Genomic DNA, 19,939 nt, shown 5'->3' with positions numbered 1-19,939 from the left:
GAATTGGACCGAGGTTGCCCATCTCCAAACTAGATTTAAGTTTGGTAAAAATATTACGATGGTTCAAATCGAATACACCTTTAATAGTTGTCATGGGCACCAATCAGGCAGACGGACGACTCCAAATGTCCTGAAACGGATTTGTTCCAGCGAGACCTAGGGTCTAAAACCGTTATTTCGATCAGATACGTTTTGGTCGTATCAAATAATATATACCCTCTGTAGCCATGTGGCTGAGGGTATAAAAAGGTAAAAAAGAGCTAGTAATATCAATGTCCAGCCATGATATACTTTTACCAAACATATGGATGATGATGGTACCTCAGTCAGGATCAGTGTTATCCTATATTGAGGTCAGATATCTGATACTGCAGTGAGCAGTCAATATGCCCATCGCAATTCATAGATCAGGCCTACTATTTGCCAACCGAATGGTCCTAGATAGATTGCAGCTGGTTTTCAAGTTTCATCTTCGGCCAGCTGGATTAATATATTATATGTGGTTTGTTATATCGAACGAGCTAGTTCATTAGCCATTTTTTCCCAACTATATAAGTTCTTGGACCCAACTAAGCTTAATGAATTCACGTATTTCAAGGAGGGATCTTATGATCCTAGCTCGTCGTGGCCATCCTCTTGACCAACTTTGCCCAGACTTTCTGTTTCTTCGCCTTCAACAACGTTGCAGTAGCTGGAAATGGCGAAGGCACTGCTGGACTCGTCAGAGCCGATTTGGAGGGTTTTGAGGCATACTTCGGATTGGTCATCTTCCCCATGTGTGAGGTTCGGAAAACTTCTTTGTACTCTTGCCTTACTATTGAATTGGAAAGAGGTCTCTTCGGTTCTGAAGTCAGCTCATTGTGTCCACCCTCTTGGCCGACTTTGCCCAGCCCTTCTTCACCTTCTTCACCTTTGACAATGTTGCAGTGGGTGGAAATGGCGAGGCCTCAACTGGACTCGTCAGAGCCGATTTGGAGGATTTTGAGGCAGACTTCGGATTAGGCTTCTTCCCCGAAGAGCGAGCATCGGCAGTTATAGCGGCCCACACCATCACCATGGGGCCGCCATAACTGCCGATGCTCGCTCTCCGCTCGTATCGACCGTGACATCAGAATAAATGCCGAATATTATCGCGAAAATATTCTGGTGGGTGTACTAAGGTCAAACATCTTGGCCGCAAACCTTGGACATTCCAACAGGACTCAGCACCATCGCATTCAGCACAAGAATGGTTACAAAATGAGGTTCCTCGCTTCATTTCCAGCGCACAATGGCCACCAAAATCTCCGGATACCAATCCGTTGGACTATTGTGTCTGGAGTATTTTGGAAAGCAAGGTTGGTACTAAAAAATACCAGAGTGTCGATCACCTCAAGCAAGCAAGCGCTTGCCGCCGGGAATGGGCCAAAATACCGCAGAGCAACATTCGGACAGCGTGTGATGGTTTCATTGGCCATAATGAAACCATCACATATTTCGTGCCAATCACATATTTCATAATTCGTGCCAAAGATGACCAATTCGAACAAATCTAAACTTATTCCAAAATTTGATGCTACTTCCGATATTTTTGCTTTCATTCCATAAAATTTAAAAAGAAATGTAAAAATGATGGCGTTTGACTTTGTTGCAGTTTTTTTTATCTCACCCTGTATAAGCACTTTCCTCACATGAATTTCCATATTGTGCCCAATTACAATTCATGACAAGAACATGTAAATTTACCAAAGATTCGTTAGAAAAAAATTCTTATAAAACTATTTCTTTAATGTTTTTTTTTTTTTTCTTCCGACACATATTACAACACCCTAAAACATCAGCAGGAAATAGCCAAGTAATGCCATAAATCTTCCCGTTTTGCCCCTTACGAAGTTAAAAAATCTCACAACTACCATTACAATATGTTAAAGTCAACGAAATCCTTCATGATTGGCAGGACGGTAGATAGCCTTCTAATGGCAAAGAAAAAAGGAAACAAGCAACGATGAATATTAATGTTTGGCAAGTGAATAGTTTGTAGCAGGAGGAGAGCTCAAAAATTTAGAACTGTTAAAAAAACTGACGGATGAAATATATACTCGTATCGCTATAATGCGAAATGTCAAAATTTCAACCTTTCAAATCCATCCCACTCCTAATTTAAATCTTTTTAGTTGGAAATCTACCATGGTATGGAGGGTATATTAAATTTGTCACTCCGTTTGTAACACCTCGAAATATACATTTTAGACCCCACAAAGAATATATATTCTTGATCGGCATAAAATTCTATATCAATTTAGCGATGTCCGTCCGTCTATTCGTCTGTCCGTCCGTGGAAATCACTCTAGCTTCCGAACGAATTGAAATAGATTGATAAAATTTTGCTCAAATGTATATTACGTCTGCAGGACTTTTGGTATTGAAAATGGGCCATGTAGGTTCACGTCTTCGTATAGCCCCCATATAACGGTACCTCCCGATATTCGGTATTTTGACGATTTTAGCGACATTATTCACCGGAATCGTTTCAAATTTGGTATTTGAAGTTCCAAAGGGATAATACAGCCTTAGACAAAAAATTGTCTGTGCAGGTTCACGTCTTCGTATAGCTCCCATATAACTGTACCTCCCGATATTCGGTATTTTGATGATTTCAACGACATTATTAACCGGAATTGTTTCAAATTTGGTTTTTGAAGTTCGCAATGAATACTACAGCCCAAGACAGAATATTGTCTGTGCAGGTTCAAGTCTTCGTATAGCCCCCCATATAGCGGTACCTCCCGATATTCGGAATTTTGATGATTTCAACGACACCGGAATTGTTTCAAATTTGGTATTTTAAGTTCGTAATGGATACTACAGCCTAAGACAGAAAATTGTCTGTGCAGGTCCACGTCTTCGTATAGCCCCCATATTACGGCACCTCCCTATTTTCGGTGTTTTGGTGATTTAAGCGGCATTATTCACTGGAATTATTTCAAATTTGGTATTTGAAGTTCGTAATGGATACTACAGCCTGTGACAGAAAATTGTCTGTGCAGGTCCAAGTCTTCATATAGCTCCCATATAACGGTACCTCCGTATATTCAGTATTTTGACGATTTTATCGACATTATTTACCGGAATTGTTTCAAATTTGGTATTTGAAGTTCGCAATAGATACCACAGCCTAAGACAGAAAATTGTCTATGCAGGTCTAGGTCTTCGTATAGCTCCGATGTAACGGAACCTCCCTTTTTTCGGTATTTTGATAATATTTGCGACATTAATCACCTGAATTATTTCAAATTTGGTATTTGAAGTTCGTAGTGGATACTACAGCCTAAGACAGGAAATTGTCTGTGCAGGTCCAGGTTTCCGTATAGGCCCCATATATCAGTACCTCCCTATGTTCAGTATTTTGATGATTTTAGCTACATTATTCACCGGAATTGTTTCAAATTTGGTATTTGAAGTTCGTAATGGATACTACAGCCTAAGATAGAAAATTGTCTGTGCAGGTTCACGTCTTCGTATAGCCCCCATATAACGGTATCTCTCGATATTCGGTATTTTGATGATTTCAACGACATTATTAACCGGAAATGTTTCAAATTTGGTATTTTAAGTTCCAAAGGGATAATACAGCCTATGACAGAAAATTGTATATGCAGGTCCATGCCTTCGTATAGCCCCCATATTACGGCACCTCCCTATTTTCGGTGTTTTGATGACTTTAGCGACATTATTCACCGGAAAAAATTGGCATTTGAATTTCGCAATAAATACAACAGCCTATGACAGAAAATTGTCTGTGCAGGTCCACGTCTTTGTATAGCCCCCATATAATGGTACCTCACGATATTCGGTATTTTGACAATTTCAGCGACATTATTTGCCGGAATTGTTTCAAATTTGATATTTAAAGTTCCAAAGGGATAATACAGCCTATGACAGAAAATTGTCTGTGTAGGTCAACGTCTTCGTATAGTCCCCATATAACGGTACCTCTCGATATTCGGTATTTTGATGATTTTGGCGACATGATTCACCGGAATTGTTTCAAATTTGGTATTTGAAGTTCGTAATGGATACTACAGCTTATGCAGGTCCAGGTCTTCGTCTATGCCCCATATATCAGTACCTCCCCATATTCGGTATTTTGATGATTTTAGGTACAATACTCACCGAAATTGTTTGAGATGTCATAGTACGAAGTTCGTAATGGATGCTACAGGCTGTTACAGAAAATTCTTTATGTAGGTCCAGGTCTTCGTATAGCTCCGATGTAACGGTACCTGCCTATGTACGGTATTTTAATGGTTTTAGCTACATTATTCGCCGTTTATTTTATGTTCCGGATTTTGAATATGGTATGTGTGGGTCCACATCGTATAGTCCCCAATACAACGGCTATATTTTTAAAATTTTTAACAGAATTTTTAATGGATTTTATTTTTTGAAAATTTCCAAATTCTTTCAAATTGTGGAGGGTATTCAAATAGCACCTACCGATATTCCCTTAAATTCAAATTCAATGTCTATTTTGTTTGTAAATATTTTCGATAAGAATTTCAGGGTTTAATATATTTACCCCCCGCGGACCATAAAAATTTAATATAGCTCGGTCATATTGGATAATATTACCGTATCCTCCTTCTCTTTTAAAATTTAGGCAATCCCAATCCATTTGCACCAAACCTCGTACAACAATTTTGTGCTACAATGTGTAATGCAACCATGAATTCAATTTTTCTATTTGCATAAAAATGCATGCATAAAAATTGCAATCTATCCTCCTCCATGAGTTGGCAAATATCACCCCAATCTCCAAGCAAACGCAGCACCGAAAAAATAATAGAAAATCTAAATAAAAGACTCTAAAAGTCAAAAATGATTTATGATTTGGTGTCCAAAGCAATCGAATTTCTGAGCGAGAAAAAAACGCTTTGCAAACAAATAGCCAATAAAAATTGCCAATCAAATAAAAATATAAAGCAATGTCCTTGAATTCACATCGATGATGAATAAATTCGGCACACTCACACACACACGCGCTCACAGCTGCTGCACATTACTTGCATTTTCAATTGGCAATTGGCAACAACAAAAAACATTCGCTTGTAATTATCATTGGTTGGGCAAATATTTTGTCGGAACATAAATAATTCTTCAAATGATCGTAAATAATGAATATAAAAGTGTACTTAAATGCAGGCACAAACACACACACATACACTCGCAAATGCGATTTTAGTATCTCTGTATGTGAACACACATGTATACACATACTTACATATTTATGCACTTAACATTTCCACAGCTATGCCTTTGGCATTTCGTTAACAGCGCCAACAAATATCAAAGAGTGAAAAATGCAAATATCCTCCCGTAAAAAAAATATAGCAAATGTAAATACACCGACACAGAAATAAGGATTATTGTTTTTGTTGTTGTTTGTGTTACAACGTTTATGCGTGTAATCCAAGGACAATTCTTTTTTGAAATTTAAACACTTGGATTGTTACATTTTGCTAAATAATTTGAGGAGCTCATCGAAATATTTTGTGGATTGAATTTGAAACGATTATATTGAAAGGAGGGCCACTTAAAGGCCTTCCTTATGTAGTTTATATAATCAGGTTTCCAAAAATTCCTTTACACAAAAAAGTTCATTTTTAAGATATCTTTAAATAGACTTCTTAATGCAGAAGACCTCCAAAATGCAGGCGCTGCTCCAAAACATGCACCCACCCTGTAAATTTATTGCGAAGAGGTATTCTACACCCTGAGAAAGATACTATGTAAAAGCCTTAAAGATTCGTAGTTATGGATACGACCCCAAAAAGATGTAAGCTCAGGGGTATCTTAATAGAAGGGCTATGCCAGAACGTAAAATGTTAAAAAATGCTTGAAATTAGGGTTTACAATTACATGTGCACTATACCTACAAACGTCGACATATCACATTTTATACTCTAAGTCATATGGATAAACCGGGTATATATCATATTGGCCGTGTAATATGATATATACCCGGTTTATCCATAACGTGCCTCATCGAAAAAAAACTCGTTGGAATATGAAAAATCTATACAATTTGGTCTGATATTACTTATATGGTGGACAATAACCGTAAAATCGGATAAAGATGTATAGCGAGGGCATTAAAAACTCTGAATCGATTTCAATAAAATTTTACAAAGGTATTTTCGAGCTGTAGTGCATATTACCCATGTGAGGGACTTAGCTATAGCTATATTTGATCCCATTTTCACCAAAATTTGAAGCACTTGTTTTTGGGCTGAATTCCATCGGAAGTGCCAAATTTGAGTCCATTTGGGCTAATATTAAGCATTTTGTTCACAATAAACTTGAAATCGGGTAACGAAACATATGGGAGCTATTTTCAAATCTGAACCGACCTTGACAACATTTTAGGCATTTATTTCTGGTCTGATATCTGGTACCACAGATCATTGTTGAGAAGTTCATATTATGCATGTGAGAGACTTAGCAATAGCTATATATGAACCGATTTTCACCAAATTTGAAGCACTTGTTTCTAGGATGAATTCAGTACGAATTGCCAAGACTTAGTTCATTTGGGCCATTTGGTGCATAATAAATTTGATATCGGATGAAGATATATATAGGAGCTTTATACAAATCTGAACCGATCTCGATAAAATTTGGTAAAGGTATTTCTGAGCTGTATCTGATGTCCGGTATCAAATATCATTGTTTTGGAGTGCATATTACGTATTTGAGGCACTTTAACACCAAATCGGATAGAACATATATAAAAAAAATATTTTTTAAAAGCCTAGAGGACGTGGATTTTTTAAAAAATATTTTTTAAAAGCCTACAGGACGCGGATTTTTTAAAAAATATTTTTTAAAAGCCTAGAGGACGTGGATTTTTTAAAAAATATTTTTTAAAAGCCTAGAGGACGTGGATTTTTTAAAAAATATTTTTTAAAAGCCTAGAGGACGTGGATTTTTTAAAAAATATTTTTTTAAAAGCCTAGAGGACGTGGATTTTTTAAAAAATATTTCTTAAAAGCCTTGAAGACGTGGATTTTTTAAAAAATATTTTTTAAAAGCCTTGAAGACGTGGATTTTTTAAAAAATATTTTTTAAAAGCCTTGAAGACGTGGATTTTTTAAAAAAAATTTTTTAAAAGCCTAGAGGACGTGGATTTTTTAAAAAATATTTCTTAAAAGCCTTGAAGACGTGGATTTTTTAAAAAATATTTTTTTAAAAGCCTAGAGGACGTGGATTTTTTAAAAAATATTTTTTTAAAGCCTAGAGGACGTGGATTTTTTAAAAAATATTTTTTTAAAAGCCTAGAGGACGTGGATTTTTTAAAAAATATTTCTTAAAAGCCTTGAAGACGTGGATTTTTTAAAAAATATTTTTTAAAAGCCTTGAAGACGTGGATTTTTTAAAAAATATTTTTTAAAAGCCTTGAAGACGTGGATTTTTTAAAAAATATTTTTTAATAGCCTTGAAGACGTGGATTTTTTAAAAAATATTTTTTAAAAGCCTTGAAGACGTGGATTTTTTAAAAAATATTTTTTAAAAGCCTAGAGGAAGTGGATTTTTTAAAAAATATTTTTTAAAAGCCTAGTGGACGTGGATTTTTTAAAAAATATTTTTCAAAAGCCTTGAAGACGTGGATTTTTTACAAAATATTTTTTAAAAGTCTTGAAGACGTGGATTTTTTACAAAATATTTTTTAAAAGCCTTGAAGACGTGGATTTTTTAAAAAAATATTTTTTAAAAGCCTTGAAGACGTGGATTTTTTAAAAAATATTTTTAAAAGCCTTGAAGACGTGGATTTTTTAAAAAATATTTTTAAAAGCCTTGAAGACGTGGATTTTTTAAAAAATATTTTTTAAAAGCCTTGAAGACGTGGATTTTTTAAAAAATATTTTTTAAAAGCCTTGAAGACGTGGATTTTTTTAAAAAATATTTTTTAGAAGCCATGAAGACGTGGATTTTTTTAAAAAATATTTTTTAAAAGCCTTGAAGACGTGGATTTTTTAAAAAATATTTTTTAAAAGCCTTGAAGACGTGGATTTTTTAAAAAAATATTTTTTAAAAGCCTTGAAGACGTGGATTTTTTAAAAAAATATTTTTTAAAAGCCTTGAAGACGTGGATTTTTTAAAAAAATATTTTTTAAAAGCCTTGAAGACGTGGATTTTTTAAAAAAATATTTTTTAAAAGCCTTGAAGACGTGGATTTTTTAAAAAAATATTTTTTAAAAGCCTTGAAGACGTGGATTTTTTAAAAAAATATTTTTTAAAAGCCTTGAAGACGTGGATTTTTTAAAAAAATATTTTTTAAAAGCCTTGAAGACGTGGATTTTTTAAAAAAATATTTTTTAAAAGCCTTGAAGACGTGGATTTTTTAAAAAAATATTTTTTAAAAGCCTTGAAGACGTGGATTTTTTAAAAAAATATTTTTTAAAAGCCTTTTTTAAAGAGCTTACAAGAGTTGAATTTTTTTGAAGAGTCTTTGGGATCTGGATTAGCCCTGGGTTTTTAAAGAATATTTTTCGAAGAAATTTCAAAAAATTTTATTAGCAGAAATTCAAATTCTGATAAAAAAAATCGCTATTATATTTACACAATATAATAAACTATAAATTATTTTGAAAGAGAAAATATTACACGAATGACGTAAGAAAATATTTAAGATATTGAGGTAATGGTTTAAAAAAAATATAAATAAGTGGCCCGCCGAAAATTTAATATAATAATAATAATAATTATAGCAAACTATAACTGCACTAAAAGCCAAATATTGATAGGTGGTATGATCTACTAGAAATATATTCTTTTGTTACGGGAGCTCTACTAAATATGCGTAGTGGCCCCACCCGATTTTTGACTTTTCCTTACTGGTTTAGTCTATAGATTACAAAGAAACAATCAAATGTACACACACTTTCAATTTTTATAGATATTGAAGATACTAGAATATTCTCTATTTCCTATAGATATATTTATTTTTTTCCGAATTTATGGCTCACTTGGTCTATAAACTTGAAAGTAAGTGCGTGGAGAAATTTTCAAAATCATATTATGGCTCCAGTGAATAACCTTGCGACGTTGTCATACGAAGTGACCCACATACGACTACGTGCATATGTATGTATGTATGTGTGTGCAAGTCCATGAATAAGCATGTATTGGATATGTCAACGCAATGAATTACGTATTCCAAACAGAACAAAATAATACGCATTTTATGTTCCCCGTCTGAAGTGAAAACCAAACCCAAAGCGCATTGGCGGCACATAAAAATGAAAGAATTTGACTTTTTTCCAACACACAAACCATTGCAGCCGAACTGCAGTATTCAACACAAATCGGACAGACAGCCAGAAGATATTTCAGCCGGCGGCCTTCCAGCCAGTGAGTGGCTTTACTCGGAACAGCATCACGAATACTTTGGTGGTTTACACTGGCGGATGATACACTAAGCCGCCGCTGCCGCCACAGCCATCAGTGCAATGCAGGGATGGAATATTGACCGAATAACAGTGGCAAGGATTTTTGAATAGGTCGGACAATCCGTCGGCCGTGGAATGTGAGTGTGTCAGTGTGAGTGTATGTGTGTGTGTGTGTGAGTCTGCATTTGATATTGAATTACTAACCCAGTTTCTGAGGCACCAGTCGCCATCGTCGTCGTCCTGGGAATATAAATGAACACTTACCACCAATACATGGACAACTGTTGTATTTCGAAATACTTCACAATTACTGACTCACACAGACACAGAGGACATTTTTGAAATAATAGAGACAACTTGTTATGAAATAATATATACATATATGTATATAAGTATATACATGTGTGCGGCATCCAACAATGTACTGTGGGGTGGTTTAGTCGAGCCAAGTCAAGTAACAATTTGCAAGCAGGACAAATTGGATATGTTATATCTATGTACAAATGCCAACAGTGGACAAATTAGTTATTTATAATATAATTGGGTTTAATATTGGATGTTATTTCGTCTAGACTTCATTGGGTAGCAGAATTTTAGCTAATCATGTGCCTCATTAATGTATCCATGCCAGAAGGAAGATGTAAAAATACAGGTATTTTATCGAACTAATTAGTGAAGGAAATAGACGTGACATAGTCTGGTCTGTCATGGAATGAAGTTAAACTAGCCGATGACCTCTACGTTTGGTTACGATACTCGAGCGTATATGTTATTTGGTCATCAGATCTTATATTGGCAGAAATATTGAAAAAAAGCGAATTGTGATGAAAACTGAAGCCAATATCAAAATTTTAAAAGTTATTATTTCTTTTCTTCTTTAAAGTTATGAGCTTTTGCGGAAAAGGAGTTGTCCGATATATCCACCTCAGCTCTAGATACAGGGTTAGATGAAAAAACTGCAAGCAACTTCAGACTGCTGTCATTTCTAGCCCACTCATCCGACAGCTTTTAAAATTATTTCAGTGGCAGTTCATTATATTGGTACAAAAGCATTTTGGTGAGAATTTTCCAGAAAAAAATTATTCGTGATGGAATCCAAGCGTGATAGTGTGATTTCTTTATATTTGGCTGGAAAACCCCAAGTGGATATCGTTAGACCACTCCAGCATTTAAATGTAAATAAATGTTTCGTGTCTCGTACCATCGCTCGTTACCGTGATACTGGTAGAGTAGCCGGATGTCGAGGAAGTAAACGGAAGAAAACAGCAACATCAGCAGAAATGGTTCGAAAAGTAAAGAAGCGACTTGATCGAAACCCGCGTCGCAGTGGCCGAAAAATGGCTCGTGAGCTGAATATATTCCAATATTCCATTCGGCATATATTGAAAAATGAGCTCGAGGTAAAGCCATTGAAATTTCAAAAAGTGCAAGAACTTACACCGCAACGGAAAGAAAATAGACTCAAAAGAGCTAAAGGGTTTGTTTCGCTTGGCCGAAAGTGGTGAACTGCCGAATTTGGTTTTCTCCGTCTCCGATAAGAAAACATTCGTTGTCCAGCCGTTTGTAAACAAACAAAATGATCGTATTTACTTGCCAAAGAGGTCAGCTGAAAATGTGCACCTTCGGTTGGCCACCAGTGCCGGCCATGGTGATGGTGTGGGCCGTCATAACAGCCGATGGTCGCTCTCCGCTCGTAATTATCGACCGTGGCATCATAATAAATGCCGAATATTATCGCGAAAATATTCTGGAGGGTGTATTACAGCCTTGGGCACGCAAACATTTTGGCCGCAGACCTTGGACATTCCAATAGGACTCAGCACCAACGCACTCATCACGCGCCACCCAAGAATGGTTATAAAATGAGGTTCCTCGCATCATTTCCAGCGTACAATGGCCACCAAAATCTCCGGATACCAATCTGTTGGACTATTGTGTCTGGAGTATTTCGGAAAGCAAGGTTTACACTAAAAAATACAAAAGTGTCGATCACCTCAAGCAACGCTTCAGCGGGAATGGGCCAAAATACCGCAGAGCAACATTCGGGCAGTGTGTTTGGCCGTTTTATTGGCCGTTTGTGAATTCGTGCCAAAGGTAATCAATTCGAACAAATCTAAACATATCCTAAAATTTTATGCTATTTCCGAAATTTCTTTCTTTCAATAATTCAATAAAATTTCAAAAGTATGTCGTTTGACTTTGTTGTAGTTTTTTTATTTCACCCTGTAATTTCCATCATTTTCAGTTTTAGCACGTGCCCGTTTTATTTAATTCAAATTATTATAACTAACATAAGTTAAATGGATTAAACCCAACTATTCTAGCGATGCTGCTATATTTGAACTGGTATCTTTTTAAAAATGCCAACCCAGTTTTCGTTAAAAAGACGTGTATCCTTCTATTTACGCCCTATCATGTATCGACCTATAAGAATGGCCCTATAGAAGCCATGTGCCCTACGAAAGGGAGCAGAGGAGAGTATTTATCTTTCCCACAACCTTAGCCTTTTCACCGTCGAACGCCTTCTGATATACTACCCATAAGTATCTTATCCGAGACGGGAACCTGCTCCGAGCCTATCTTCAAATCGGCTGAGACCTCTGTCCGACCAAGGACAGCCATACCACATCATTTCCCTACGTTCAACTTTTAGCGCCATATAAGCAAGTACTTCCTTACGTCTATCGCTTTCTTTTTTAAAATCCTCGTCACAGATCTTCTTTTATAACATATGAGGGGGAGGTACCAGATGGAGGGGTTAGTAGAAATAATGAAATTTGTGAAATACAGGGTTGCCCATATTCGACGGACTTTGGGCCCTTTAGGCCCTTTGGGCCCATTCCAATCGGCGAGGCTTGTCCGCAAGCAACATTCTTTGCGTCAATTGAATTTTGTACGCGAACAAATGCAAATCAATGCCAATAATCCGTTGTAAAGTGGACCGAGCCATGCCCAACTGCTGAGAACGGCGTTTTTGGGATGTTCTTGGGGACCTCTCAACACTGGCTCGTACGGCAGCGATATTCTCGGCCGATCGCCTTGGTCGACTTTTATATGGCCTCTTCGGATTAGAAAGAGCCTTACCAGTCGAAAATTTTTCGTATAAACGCTTAATGGTGTTCTTAGAAGGCGCACTTCTCACATTTTTTAATATTTTAAAAACACGTTGAGTTTTCACAATCGACTTCTTCTGTTGAATGTAAATTAAATTGGTTCGTGGTAAAAATCTGCTTGGACTGACGCTTCAAACGCAGTATGTCATTAAGCGATGTGACATCTCTGTCAAAAGTTATGTTGTTGCCAGATGGGTCCGTCGAATATGGGCAACCCTGTATGAAGAGAACCGGATTCCTAATCCCTGTTTTATAATCGTTTTTGGTTATTCAAAGCTTTGAACCTTTCATGGGGGAGGTACCAGCAAGAGTGGACCGTTAGATCTCATCTTCACAGCAGATCTTGTGTTAGTAAAAATAATGGAATGTGTGAAATATGACGAGAACCGGATGCTTATTTCCGATTTGAAAATCGTTTTTGTTATTCTAAACTTTGACCCTTTGTGTGGGAGGTACCAGAAGGAATGGTCCGATCTCTGCCATCTTTATAACAAATCTTGTGTTGATGATAATATTGAAATGTACCAAATATGAATGGAATCAGATGTCAATTTCGCGTTTTATAAGCTTCATGGATATTCAAAATTTTGGCCGATATATCCCATCCTCCCGCAGACCTTGGGTTAATAAAAATATTGTGATGTGTGTAAATTGAAGATAATCGCACTCTTACATCACATTTTATAAGAGTTATAATTATTCAAAATTTGGACCCATTGTGGGAGAGGTACTTGATGGAGTGGACCGATATTGTCCATTTTTGCACCTGACCTGGCACTGATGTGAATATAAGGATTTGCAAAGTTGGAGCAAATCGGATTATCGTTTCTCTTTCTGTGAAGTAAAATATTTTTTGAAAATTTCGTCCTTTTGGGGGGGGAGGTACCAGATGGAGATGGTGTTTTGATGGGGGGGAGGTACCATCTCCGAACTCGATCTAAGTTCGATAATAATGTTACGATGTACCAAGTTTGGAAAAAATCAGTTACTCCCTTTGAGAGTTATCGTAAGAACAAGCCAGCCATACAGACAGACGGACGAACGGACATCGCTAGATCTACTCCTGCCCTGAAACGGATTTGGTCCCAAGAGACACAGGGTCTAAAACTGATTTTTCGATGAGGCACGCTTGGCCGTATCAAATTATATATACCCTCTCTAGCTATATCGCTGAGGTTATAACTAGCCATATGGCTGAGGGTATAAACAATGAGGGTCCCGTGATCAGGCAGAAAAAAATTAACGAGGACAGCAAATTATGTTTATTTATTTGAAAATTCATTTTTAACAAAAATAACAACAATTAACAATTCAACATTGGTGGGGACGAAATCGAGGATAGCGAATTTTGTCGTATCCAACTTCAATATGGAAGTTTGATAGAAACATAAAGTAAGATTCGTAGAAAAAATAGGAATGGCTAAATCAAAAAAAAATATTTTTTAATTATCCCACTCTTGAGTTAATGTTTGTTATTTAAATTTCATAAAATATTTATTTTATATTTCAAATACATTTCAAATACTTTTCTAAAAAAATGAATTTAAACCCAAGTACACCCCTAACAATGCCACCAACAAATATCCCGAAACTGCTGCATTGTTGGCACTGTTCTTTTTCTCTTTGCCATAGATTCCGGTTTTTTTGGAAAGCACATAAACCTGGGGTGAACCTCCGGTTGCAGGTTGCTGAACGCCTACGGGTTGTTGGGGTGGATTTGAAACGGCGATGGGTGATGGTGCAGCAACATTGGTTTGAGGAACGACAGGATTTACTGGAGCCAAAGAGGCACTGTTCGATGGCGGCTGATTATTTGCAACGTTTTGATTAACATCTGCCACCGGATGATAATACACCGGAGTGACGGGAATCAAATTCGAAGGGGGTAGGACATTTTGTAAAATAACACTAGGGGTGGAGGTGGCGATCTCTGGATTGTTGTTCGGTGGAGGTGTTACATAACCAATGTTTGTAACTGGCATGAAATGGGTTACATTTGAATTGGCATCAATATTCAGAGAAGGATAAATATTCGTTGCCGGTTGCTGATTAACGCTAGGAGGTGGATTTGTGTCATTGACGCTGACAAGTGTAACTACAACCGGTGGTGGTGCGGGGGCATTCACGGGTTGTACAGGTGGTAATACTGGTTGTTGCACAATAGCGGGTTGATATAGTGTTGGTATGGGTATCGATTGTACCGGTGTTGGGACCAATGGTTGCACGGGTTGCATTACTTGATTCGTTGGTTGTTGTACGACAATTGGCTGCTGCACACCGGGTGGACATATCAGCTGTTCGGTCTCAACAAATATCCGTGGATCATGGCTGCTGGGTTCCTTTACGACTTGTTTGTAACAACCATTCGGTAGTGTTTCACGTCTATCAATAATTGTTGGGGGATTTGCCACATAAACATTTTGCGGTTCGGCTGGTTTGTTGCGATTGGCAAGATAGCTGCCCAGCGCCACACCCGCCATGCCGCCAGCTAAGCCACCGGCAAAAGATCCTGCAAATACAAAGGAGAAATGTTTAGCATTATGAAACATGTTATAAGTATTTTTATACCCTCCACCATAGTATGGAGGGTATATTAAGTTTGTCATTCCCCTTGTAACACCTCGAAATATCAGCTTAAAATTCATTAAAATCACTCTAGCTTCCGAACAAATTCAAGTAGATTGATAAAGCTTTACTCAAATGTATGTTATGTCTGCAGTACTTTTGATATTGAAAATAGGTCATGTAGGTCCACGTTTTGGTATAACCCCCATATAACGGTACCTCCCGATATTCGGTATTTTGATGATTTTAGTGACACTATTTACCGGAATTGTTTCAAATTTGGTATTTGAAGTTCATAATAGATACTACAGCATAAGACAGAAAATAGTTCATGTAGGCCTACGTCTTCGTATAGCCCCCATATAACGGTGCCTCCCGATATTCGGTATTTTGATGATTTTAGCGACACTATTTTCCGAAATTGTTTCAAATTTGGTATTTAAAGTACACAATGGATACTACAGCCTAAGACAGAAAATAGGCCATATAGATCCACGTCTTCGTATAGCCCCCATATAACGGTACCTCCCGATATTCGGTATTTTGATGATTTTAGCGACACTATTTACCGGAACTATTCCAAATTTGGTATTTGAAGTTCGTAATGAATACTACAGTCTATAACAGAAAATTGTTCATGCAGGTCTACGTCTTCGCATAGCCCCCATATAACGGTACCCCCGATATTCGGTATTTTGAAGATTTTAGCGACATTATTTACCGGAACTATTTCAAATTTGGTATTTGAAGTTCGTAATGAATACTACAGTCTATGCCAGAAAATTGTTTGTGCAGGTCCACATTTTATAACCACCATGGTACCTTCCTCTATTCGGTATTTTGGTGATTTTGGCTACATTATAAACAGATTTTTCAAGATTCGCATTTGAATTTTGTGGTAGCTTATGACAATAGTTGCCTACGTACGTTCACGTCGTCGAATAGACCCTAATATACGGCTACATTCGGTATTTTTAAGATTTTAACAGAATTTTTAACGGATTTTATTTTTTTGAAAATTGTTAAATTTGTAACAAATGGTGGAGGGTATTCAAAGTTCGGCTCGGCCAAACTTGCAGCTTTTTTACTTTTTTTTGTAAAATGGGTACAGCAACAAGTTTCCACATTTGCTAATTCAATTTAACTAAGTAATATAATTAAACTTACCCAACGCCTTTTTTCCCGACTTCCATTTCGGTTTGGGTGAACATTGCACCGCTGATATATTTATTAGAGTTAGAACAGCTAAAACTCCACTTAAAATTTTGGAATTAAATAAAAACATATTTAACTTAATGGAAAAAACAGTAATACTTCACTTAACCCACAAATCACTTCGATTTCAAAATTCGCACTAAATTATCTGAAGAACATTTTTTCTCATTTCAGGTCCCATGATTAATGAAATTTGAATATTTACTCTAAACCGAAATACTCCAAGTGTTTACATTAGAAACACTTGTTCCCTTTTGTTTTTGTTGTTGGAATATTTCCAATGTTCGTGTGTGTGTGTATAAATGTAGTTGTCACACTATGCCGTACAAGTGTAAACAAATGCCAAATGTTTTATATAACCGTCGAAAGAAATAACAAAATTTTATTACTTAAAAATTATATCTGAAATATTAAATAGTTAAAAATGTGTATTGTTTTCATTCGTTTCGTAAAATCCACTGAAAATTAAGTTAAACGTAAAAAAAGTTAAAAATGGATTATGGTCGACTATTATATACCCAAAAACATACGATTTACATTCATAGAATAAACCTTATTAATGATTAAACAAGTAAATAAAGTCATAAATTCGGGCGGGCCGACTTTATGATACCCTACACCACTTTACTAATTTAGTAGAGCTTCGCATAACCCAAATATTGTTGTTACAAAGTGCATATTACGGCTGCCGAGGACAAAAATAACAAATCGGATGAACAATATATATGCGAGCTATAGCTATATCTGAACCGATTTCGATCAAATTTAGCATACGTAATTTCAGGGCCAATCTGATCATATTCCATACTATTCGGACTGATATTACACGTTTGGTGCACAATAAAAGGCAAGTCGGGCGAAGATATATATGGGAGCTATATCTAAATTTTGACCGATTATCTCCAATTTCAATAGAGTTCGTCCTTGGCCCAAACAAATGATTTGTGCAAAATTTCATCTGGATAGAGCAATAAATGCGAACTGTACTTTATTTGCAAAAATACATGGACATACGGACGGACGGACATGCATAAATCGACTCAGAATGTGATTCTATGCCGATCATCAAAAGGAACTATGGGTCTATCTCGTTTCCTTTTGCCTGTTACAAACAAATGCACAAAGACATAATACCCTGACCACCTTGTGTTGTAGGGTATAAAAATAAGAAATTCCTTCTGTGAAAATCATTCTAGCTTCCGAACGAAGTGAAATTAGGTTGATGAAATTTTACTCAAATGTATATTATGCCTGCATGACTTTTGGTATTGAAAATGCTCCATGTAGGTCCACGCCTTCATATATTCGGTACTCCCGATATTCGGTACTTTGATGATTTTAGCGACATTATTCGCCGGAATTTGTTCAAATTTGGTATTTGAAGTTCGTAATGGGCACTACAGCCTATGACAAATAATTTCGTAAGCAGGTGCACGTCTTCGTGTAGTCTCCATATAACAGTTTTCATGTAAGTGGTAGTTTCCAGAAGTTTTTTGAAAATTTTCTAGTTCCTTCCAAACGGTGGAGGGTATTAAAAGTTCGGCCCTGCCGAACTTAGCTACTTTTTTACTTGGTTATAATAAATTATAATCAATCAAAATTCGCACACTGCAATATTTCTACTAACATTAGAACTAGTGTTAAGACGTCACCCAGAAATAAAATACATGTTCGCAATATTAGTACTATTAGTACCACAATGTAGCGTAAAGTATAGAAAAAGAAACATCACACTTTAGACAATGGGAACCCATAAAATCTAAAAAAGTCTATAATTTGACTAATTTATGAAAAAAGAGCATATTCAAATTTATTTAAAAAAATTTCAAAATTAAATACCATATGGCGCCCAATGTGGAATTCGTCAAAATCAAACGTTCAGAAAATCATATTTGATTTTTGAACCTCACGATGGGCTCCCGATAACAACAGCCGATTTGTAATACACAGACATGGGACAGTTTTGGCAAAATTTTAAGAAATAACTCGCTTAAATGTTGGAAACTCTTCAATTATAAATGACACGTTGGGCGCCACCTATTAAATTTAATGTTTATGCTTCAAGTTTATGAATATAATTCTCCACAGCTTTTCTAGAACTGCTTAAGAGTCTCAAATGCCAATGCAGTCATGTCATAAAATGCGTCCGCCCATCTGGAAGGGAATTCCAGATTCGTAGTTTTTCAAAATTGTAAGTCTTTATTAGTGCCGAACGAGTCATATCTTGCAATTTCGTTATATTTCTTCAAATTGAGATTATGGAAATGTTTGTTAAGTTTTTTAGACAGGAAGATTTGGTAATTAAAAAAACATTAAGTATCCCTCTCTTCAAAAAATTAAATGCTTTAACCAAATATTTTCTTTCGTGGGAATGTTGAACCTGCTTAAATTGGAAATGTTACAAGCAAAATGATGAACTTAATAATAAACCTATTGTTCTTAACGTTGAATAACAGAACAAATACATTTTTTCGGAAATGAGTAATAGCTTAAGTCAATAAAACATTTTTATTATGAATGTATGCATAATTAAACGCTAAATTAAAAAAAAGCGATACCCCAATTACATTCACAGGCACGTTCCAAAGACAACAAAAATTTCCCAGCTTAAATTGTTTTTCCAAAATATGAAATCATTTGAAAAATGGCAACAGCCAATGGAGCACTTCGTACCACAATAACGCTGGCATTGCTGATGCTAACGACGCATTCGCCTGGCATTGAATGTAGGCCTGAACCCAAATCAGGTTTTCGTGAGTAACACTTTTTATTGATTTTGAACAATTATCAGATATTTCTCCTTCCAGTCGGCGGGGTGCTTGGTGGAGCCGTTGGCTCCATGATTGGCAAAAGCATCAGTGATCACACTAGCCATCATAAGAAATATCAAAGCGTGCCCCAAACCACCATCGAAACACGTGAAACATATTCGAATGGCTGCTACAAACAAGTGATCAAGGAACCAAATATCTCTAGCCCTGGCACGTTCATTGAGACCGAACAAATTATATGTCCACCAAATGTTGCTCCGCCAGTGGTTAATGTCATGACACAGCCTGCAAGTGTTCCTGTTGTTGGAGTAATGCCAGCACAAACACCAGTTACAACTGTATATCAAACAAATGCAGTGGCATCATCTCCAGCCATTGTTAGCACCCAACCCCATATCACAGTTCTCTCCAAGAAAATCGGTTCTTATGGTAATGGTGGTAACAGCTTGACAAAAACGGGGTTGTTTGCAGTAATACCCTTAGTATTTTTGATTCAATTTATGTAGAACATTATCATTGGTATCTTTAAATAAATATATTGTTGGAGGGAAGTTTGGTACTTTATGATACATTTGATGCCTTGAATTCATGCCCATGGTTGTGTAGGTAGACTAATAGAAATTCTCGGTTGGATAACACCAATTTTTATACCCTACCCAATATAGTGGTAAGGGTTTTTGTCTTTGTGCATTTGTTTGTAACATGGAGAAGGAAGCGAGATAGAGCCATAGTTACTTTTGAGGATCATCTTAGAATCACTTTCTGAGTCCGTCCGTCCCTCTGTCCATGTATTCTTGTGAACAAAATGCAGGTCGCATTTATTATCCGATTGGGATGCAATTTTCCA

General features: G+C 36.3%; 2 protein-coding genes across 2 annotated transcripts; one reads left to right on the top strand and one right to left on the bottom strand.

Annotated features, from left to right (window-relative positions):
* Nucleotides 1-13,788: 13,788 nt before the first annotated feature.
* Nucleotides 13,789-16,624, bottom strand: LOC101898688 (uncharacterized). Its single transcript, XM_005190119.4, has 2 exons — nt 16,274-16,624; nt 13,789-15,050 (listed from the first exon to the last, which is right to left on the bottom strand). Exons 1-2 carry the CDS (start codon nt 16,389-16,391, stop codon nt 14,071-14,073), a joined length of 1,098 nt encoding a protein of 365 aa, XP_005190176.3. The 5' UTR covers nt 16,392-16,624; the 3' UTR covers nt 13,789-14,070.
* A 2,280-nt stretch (nt 16,625-18,904) lies between these two features.
* LOC105262415 (uncharacterized) lies at nt 18,905-19,661 on the top strand. The gene is made up of 2 exons (XM_011297395.3): nt 18,905-19,074; nt 19,129-19,661. The coding sequence occupies exons 1-2, from the start codon at nt 18,966-18,968 to the stop codon at nt 19,596-19,598; spliced, it is 579 nt and encodes a 192-aa protein (XP_011295697.2). The 5' UTR covers nt 18,905-18,965; the 3' UTR covers nt 19,599-19,661.
* The last annotated feature ends 278 nt before the right edge of the window (nt 19,662-19,939 follow it).

The sequence above is a fragment of the Musca domestica genome, unplaced genomic scaffold (assembly GCF_030504385.1).
Source record: "Musca domestica strain aabys unplaced genomic scaffold, Musca_domestica.polishedcontigs.V.1.1 78, whole genome shotgun sequence".
NCBI lineage: Eukaryota > Metazoa > Arthropoda > Insecta > Diptera > Muscidae > Musca > Musca domestica.
This window is presented reverse-complemented; position numbering and strand designations above follow the sequence as displayed.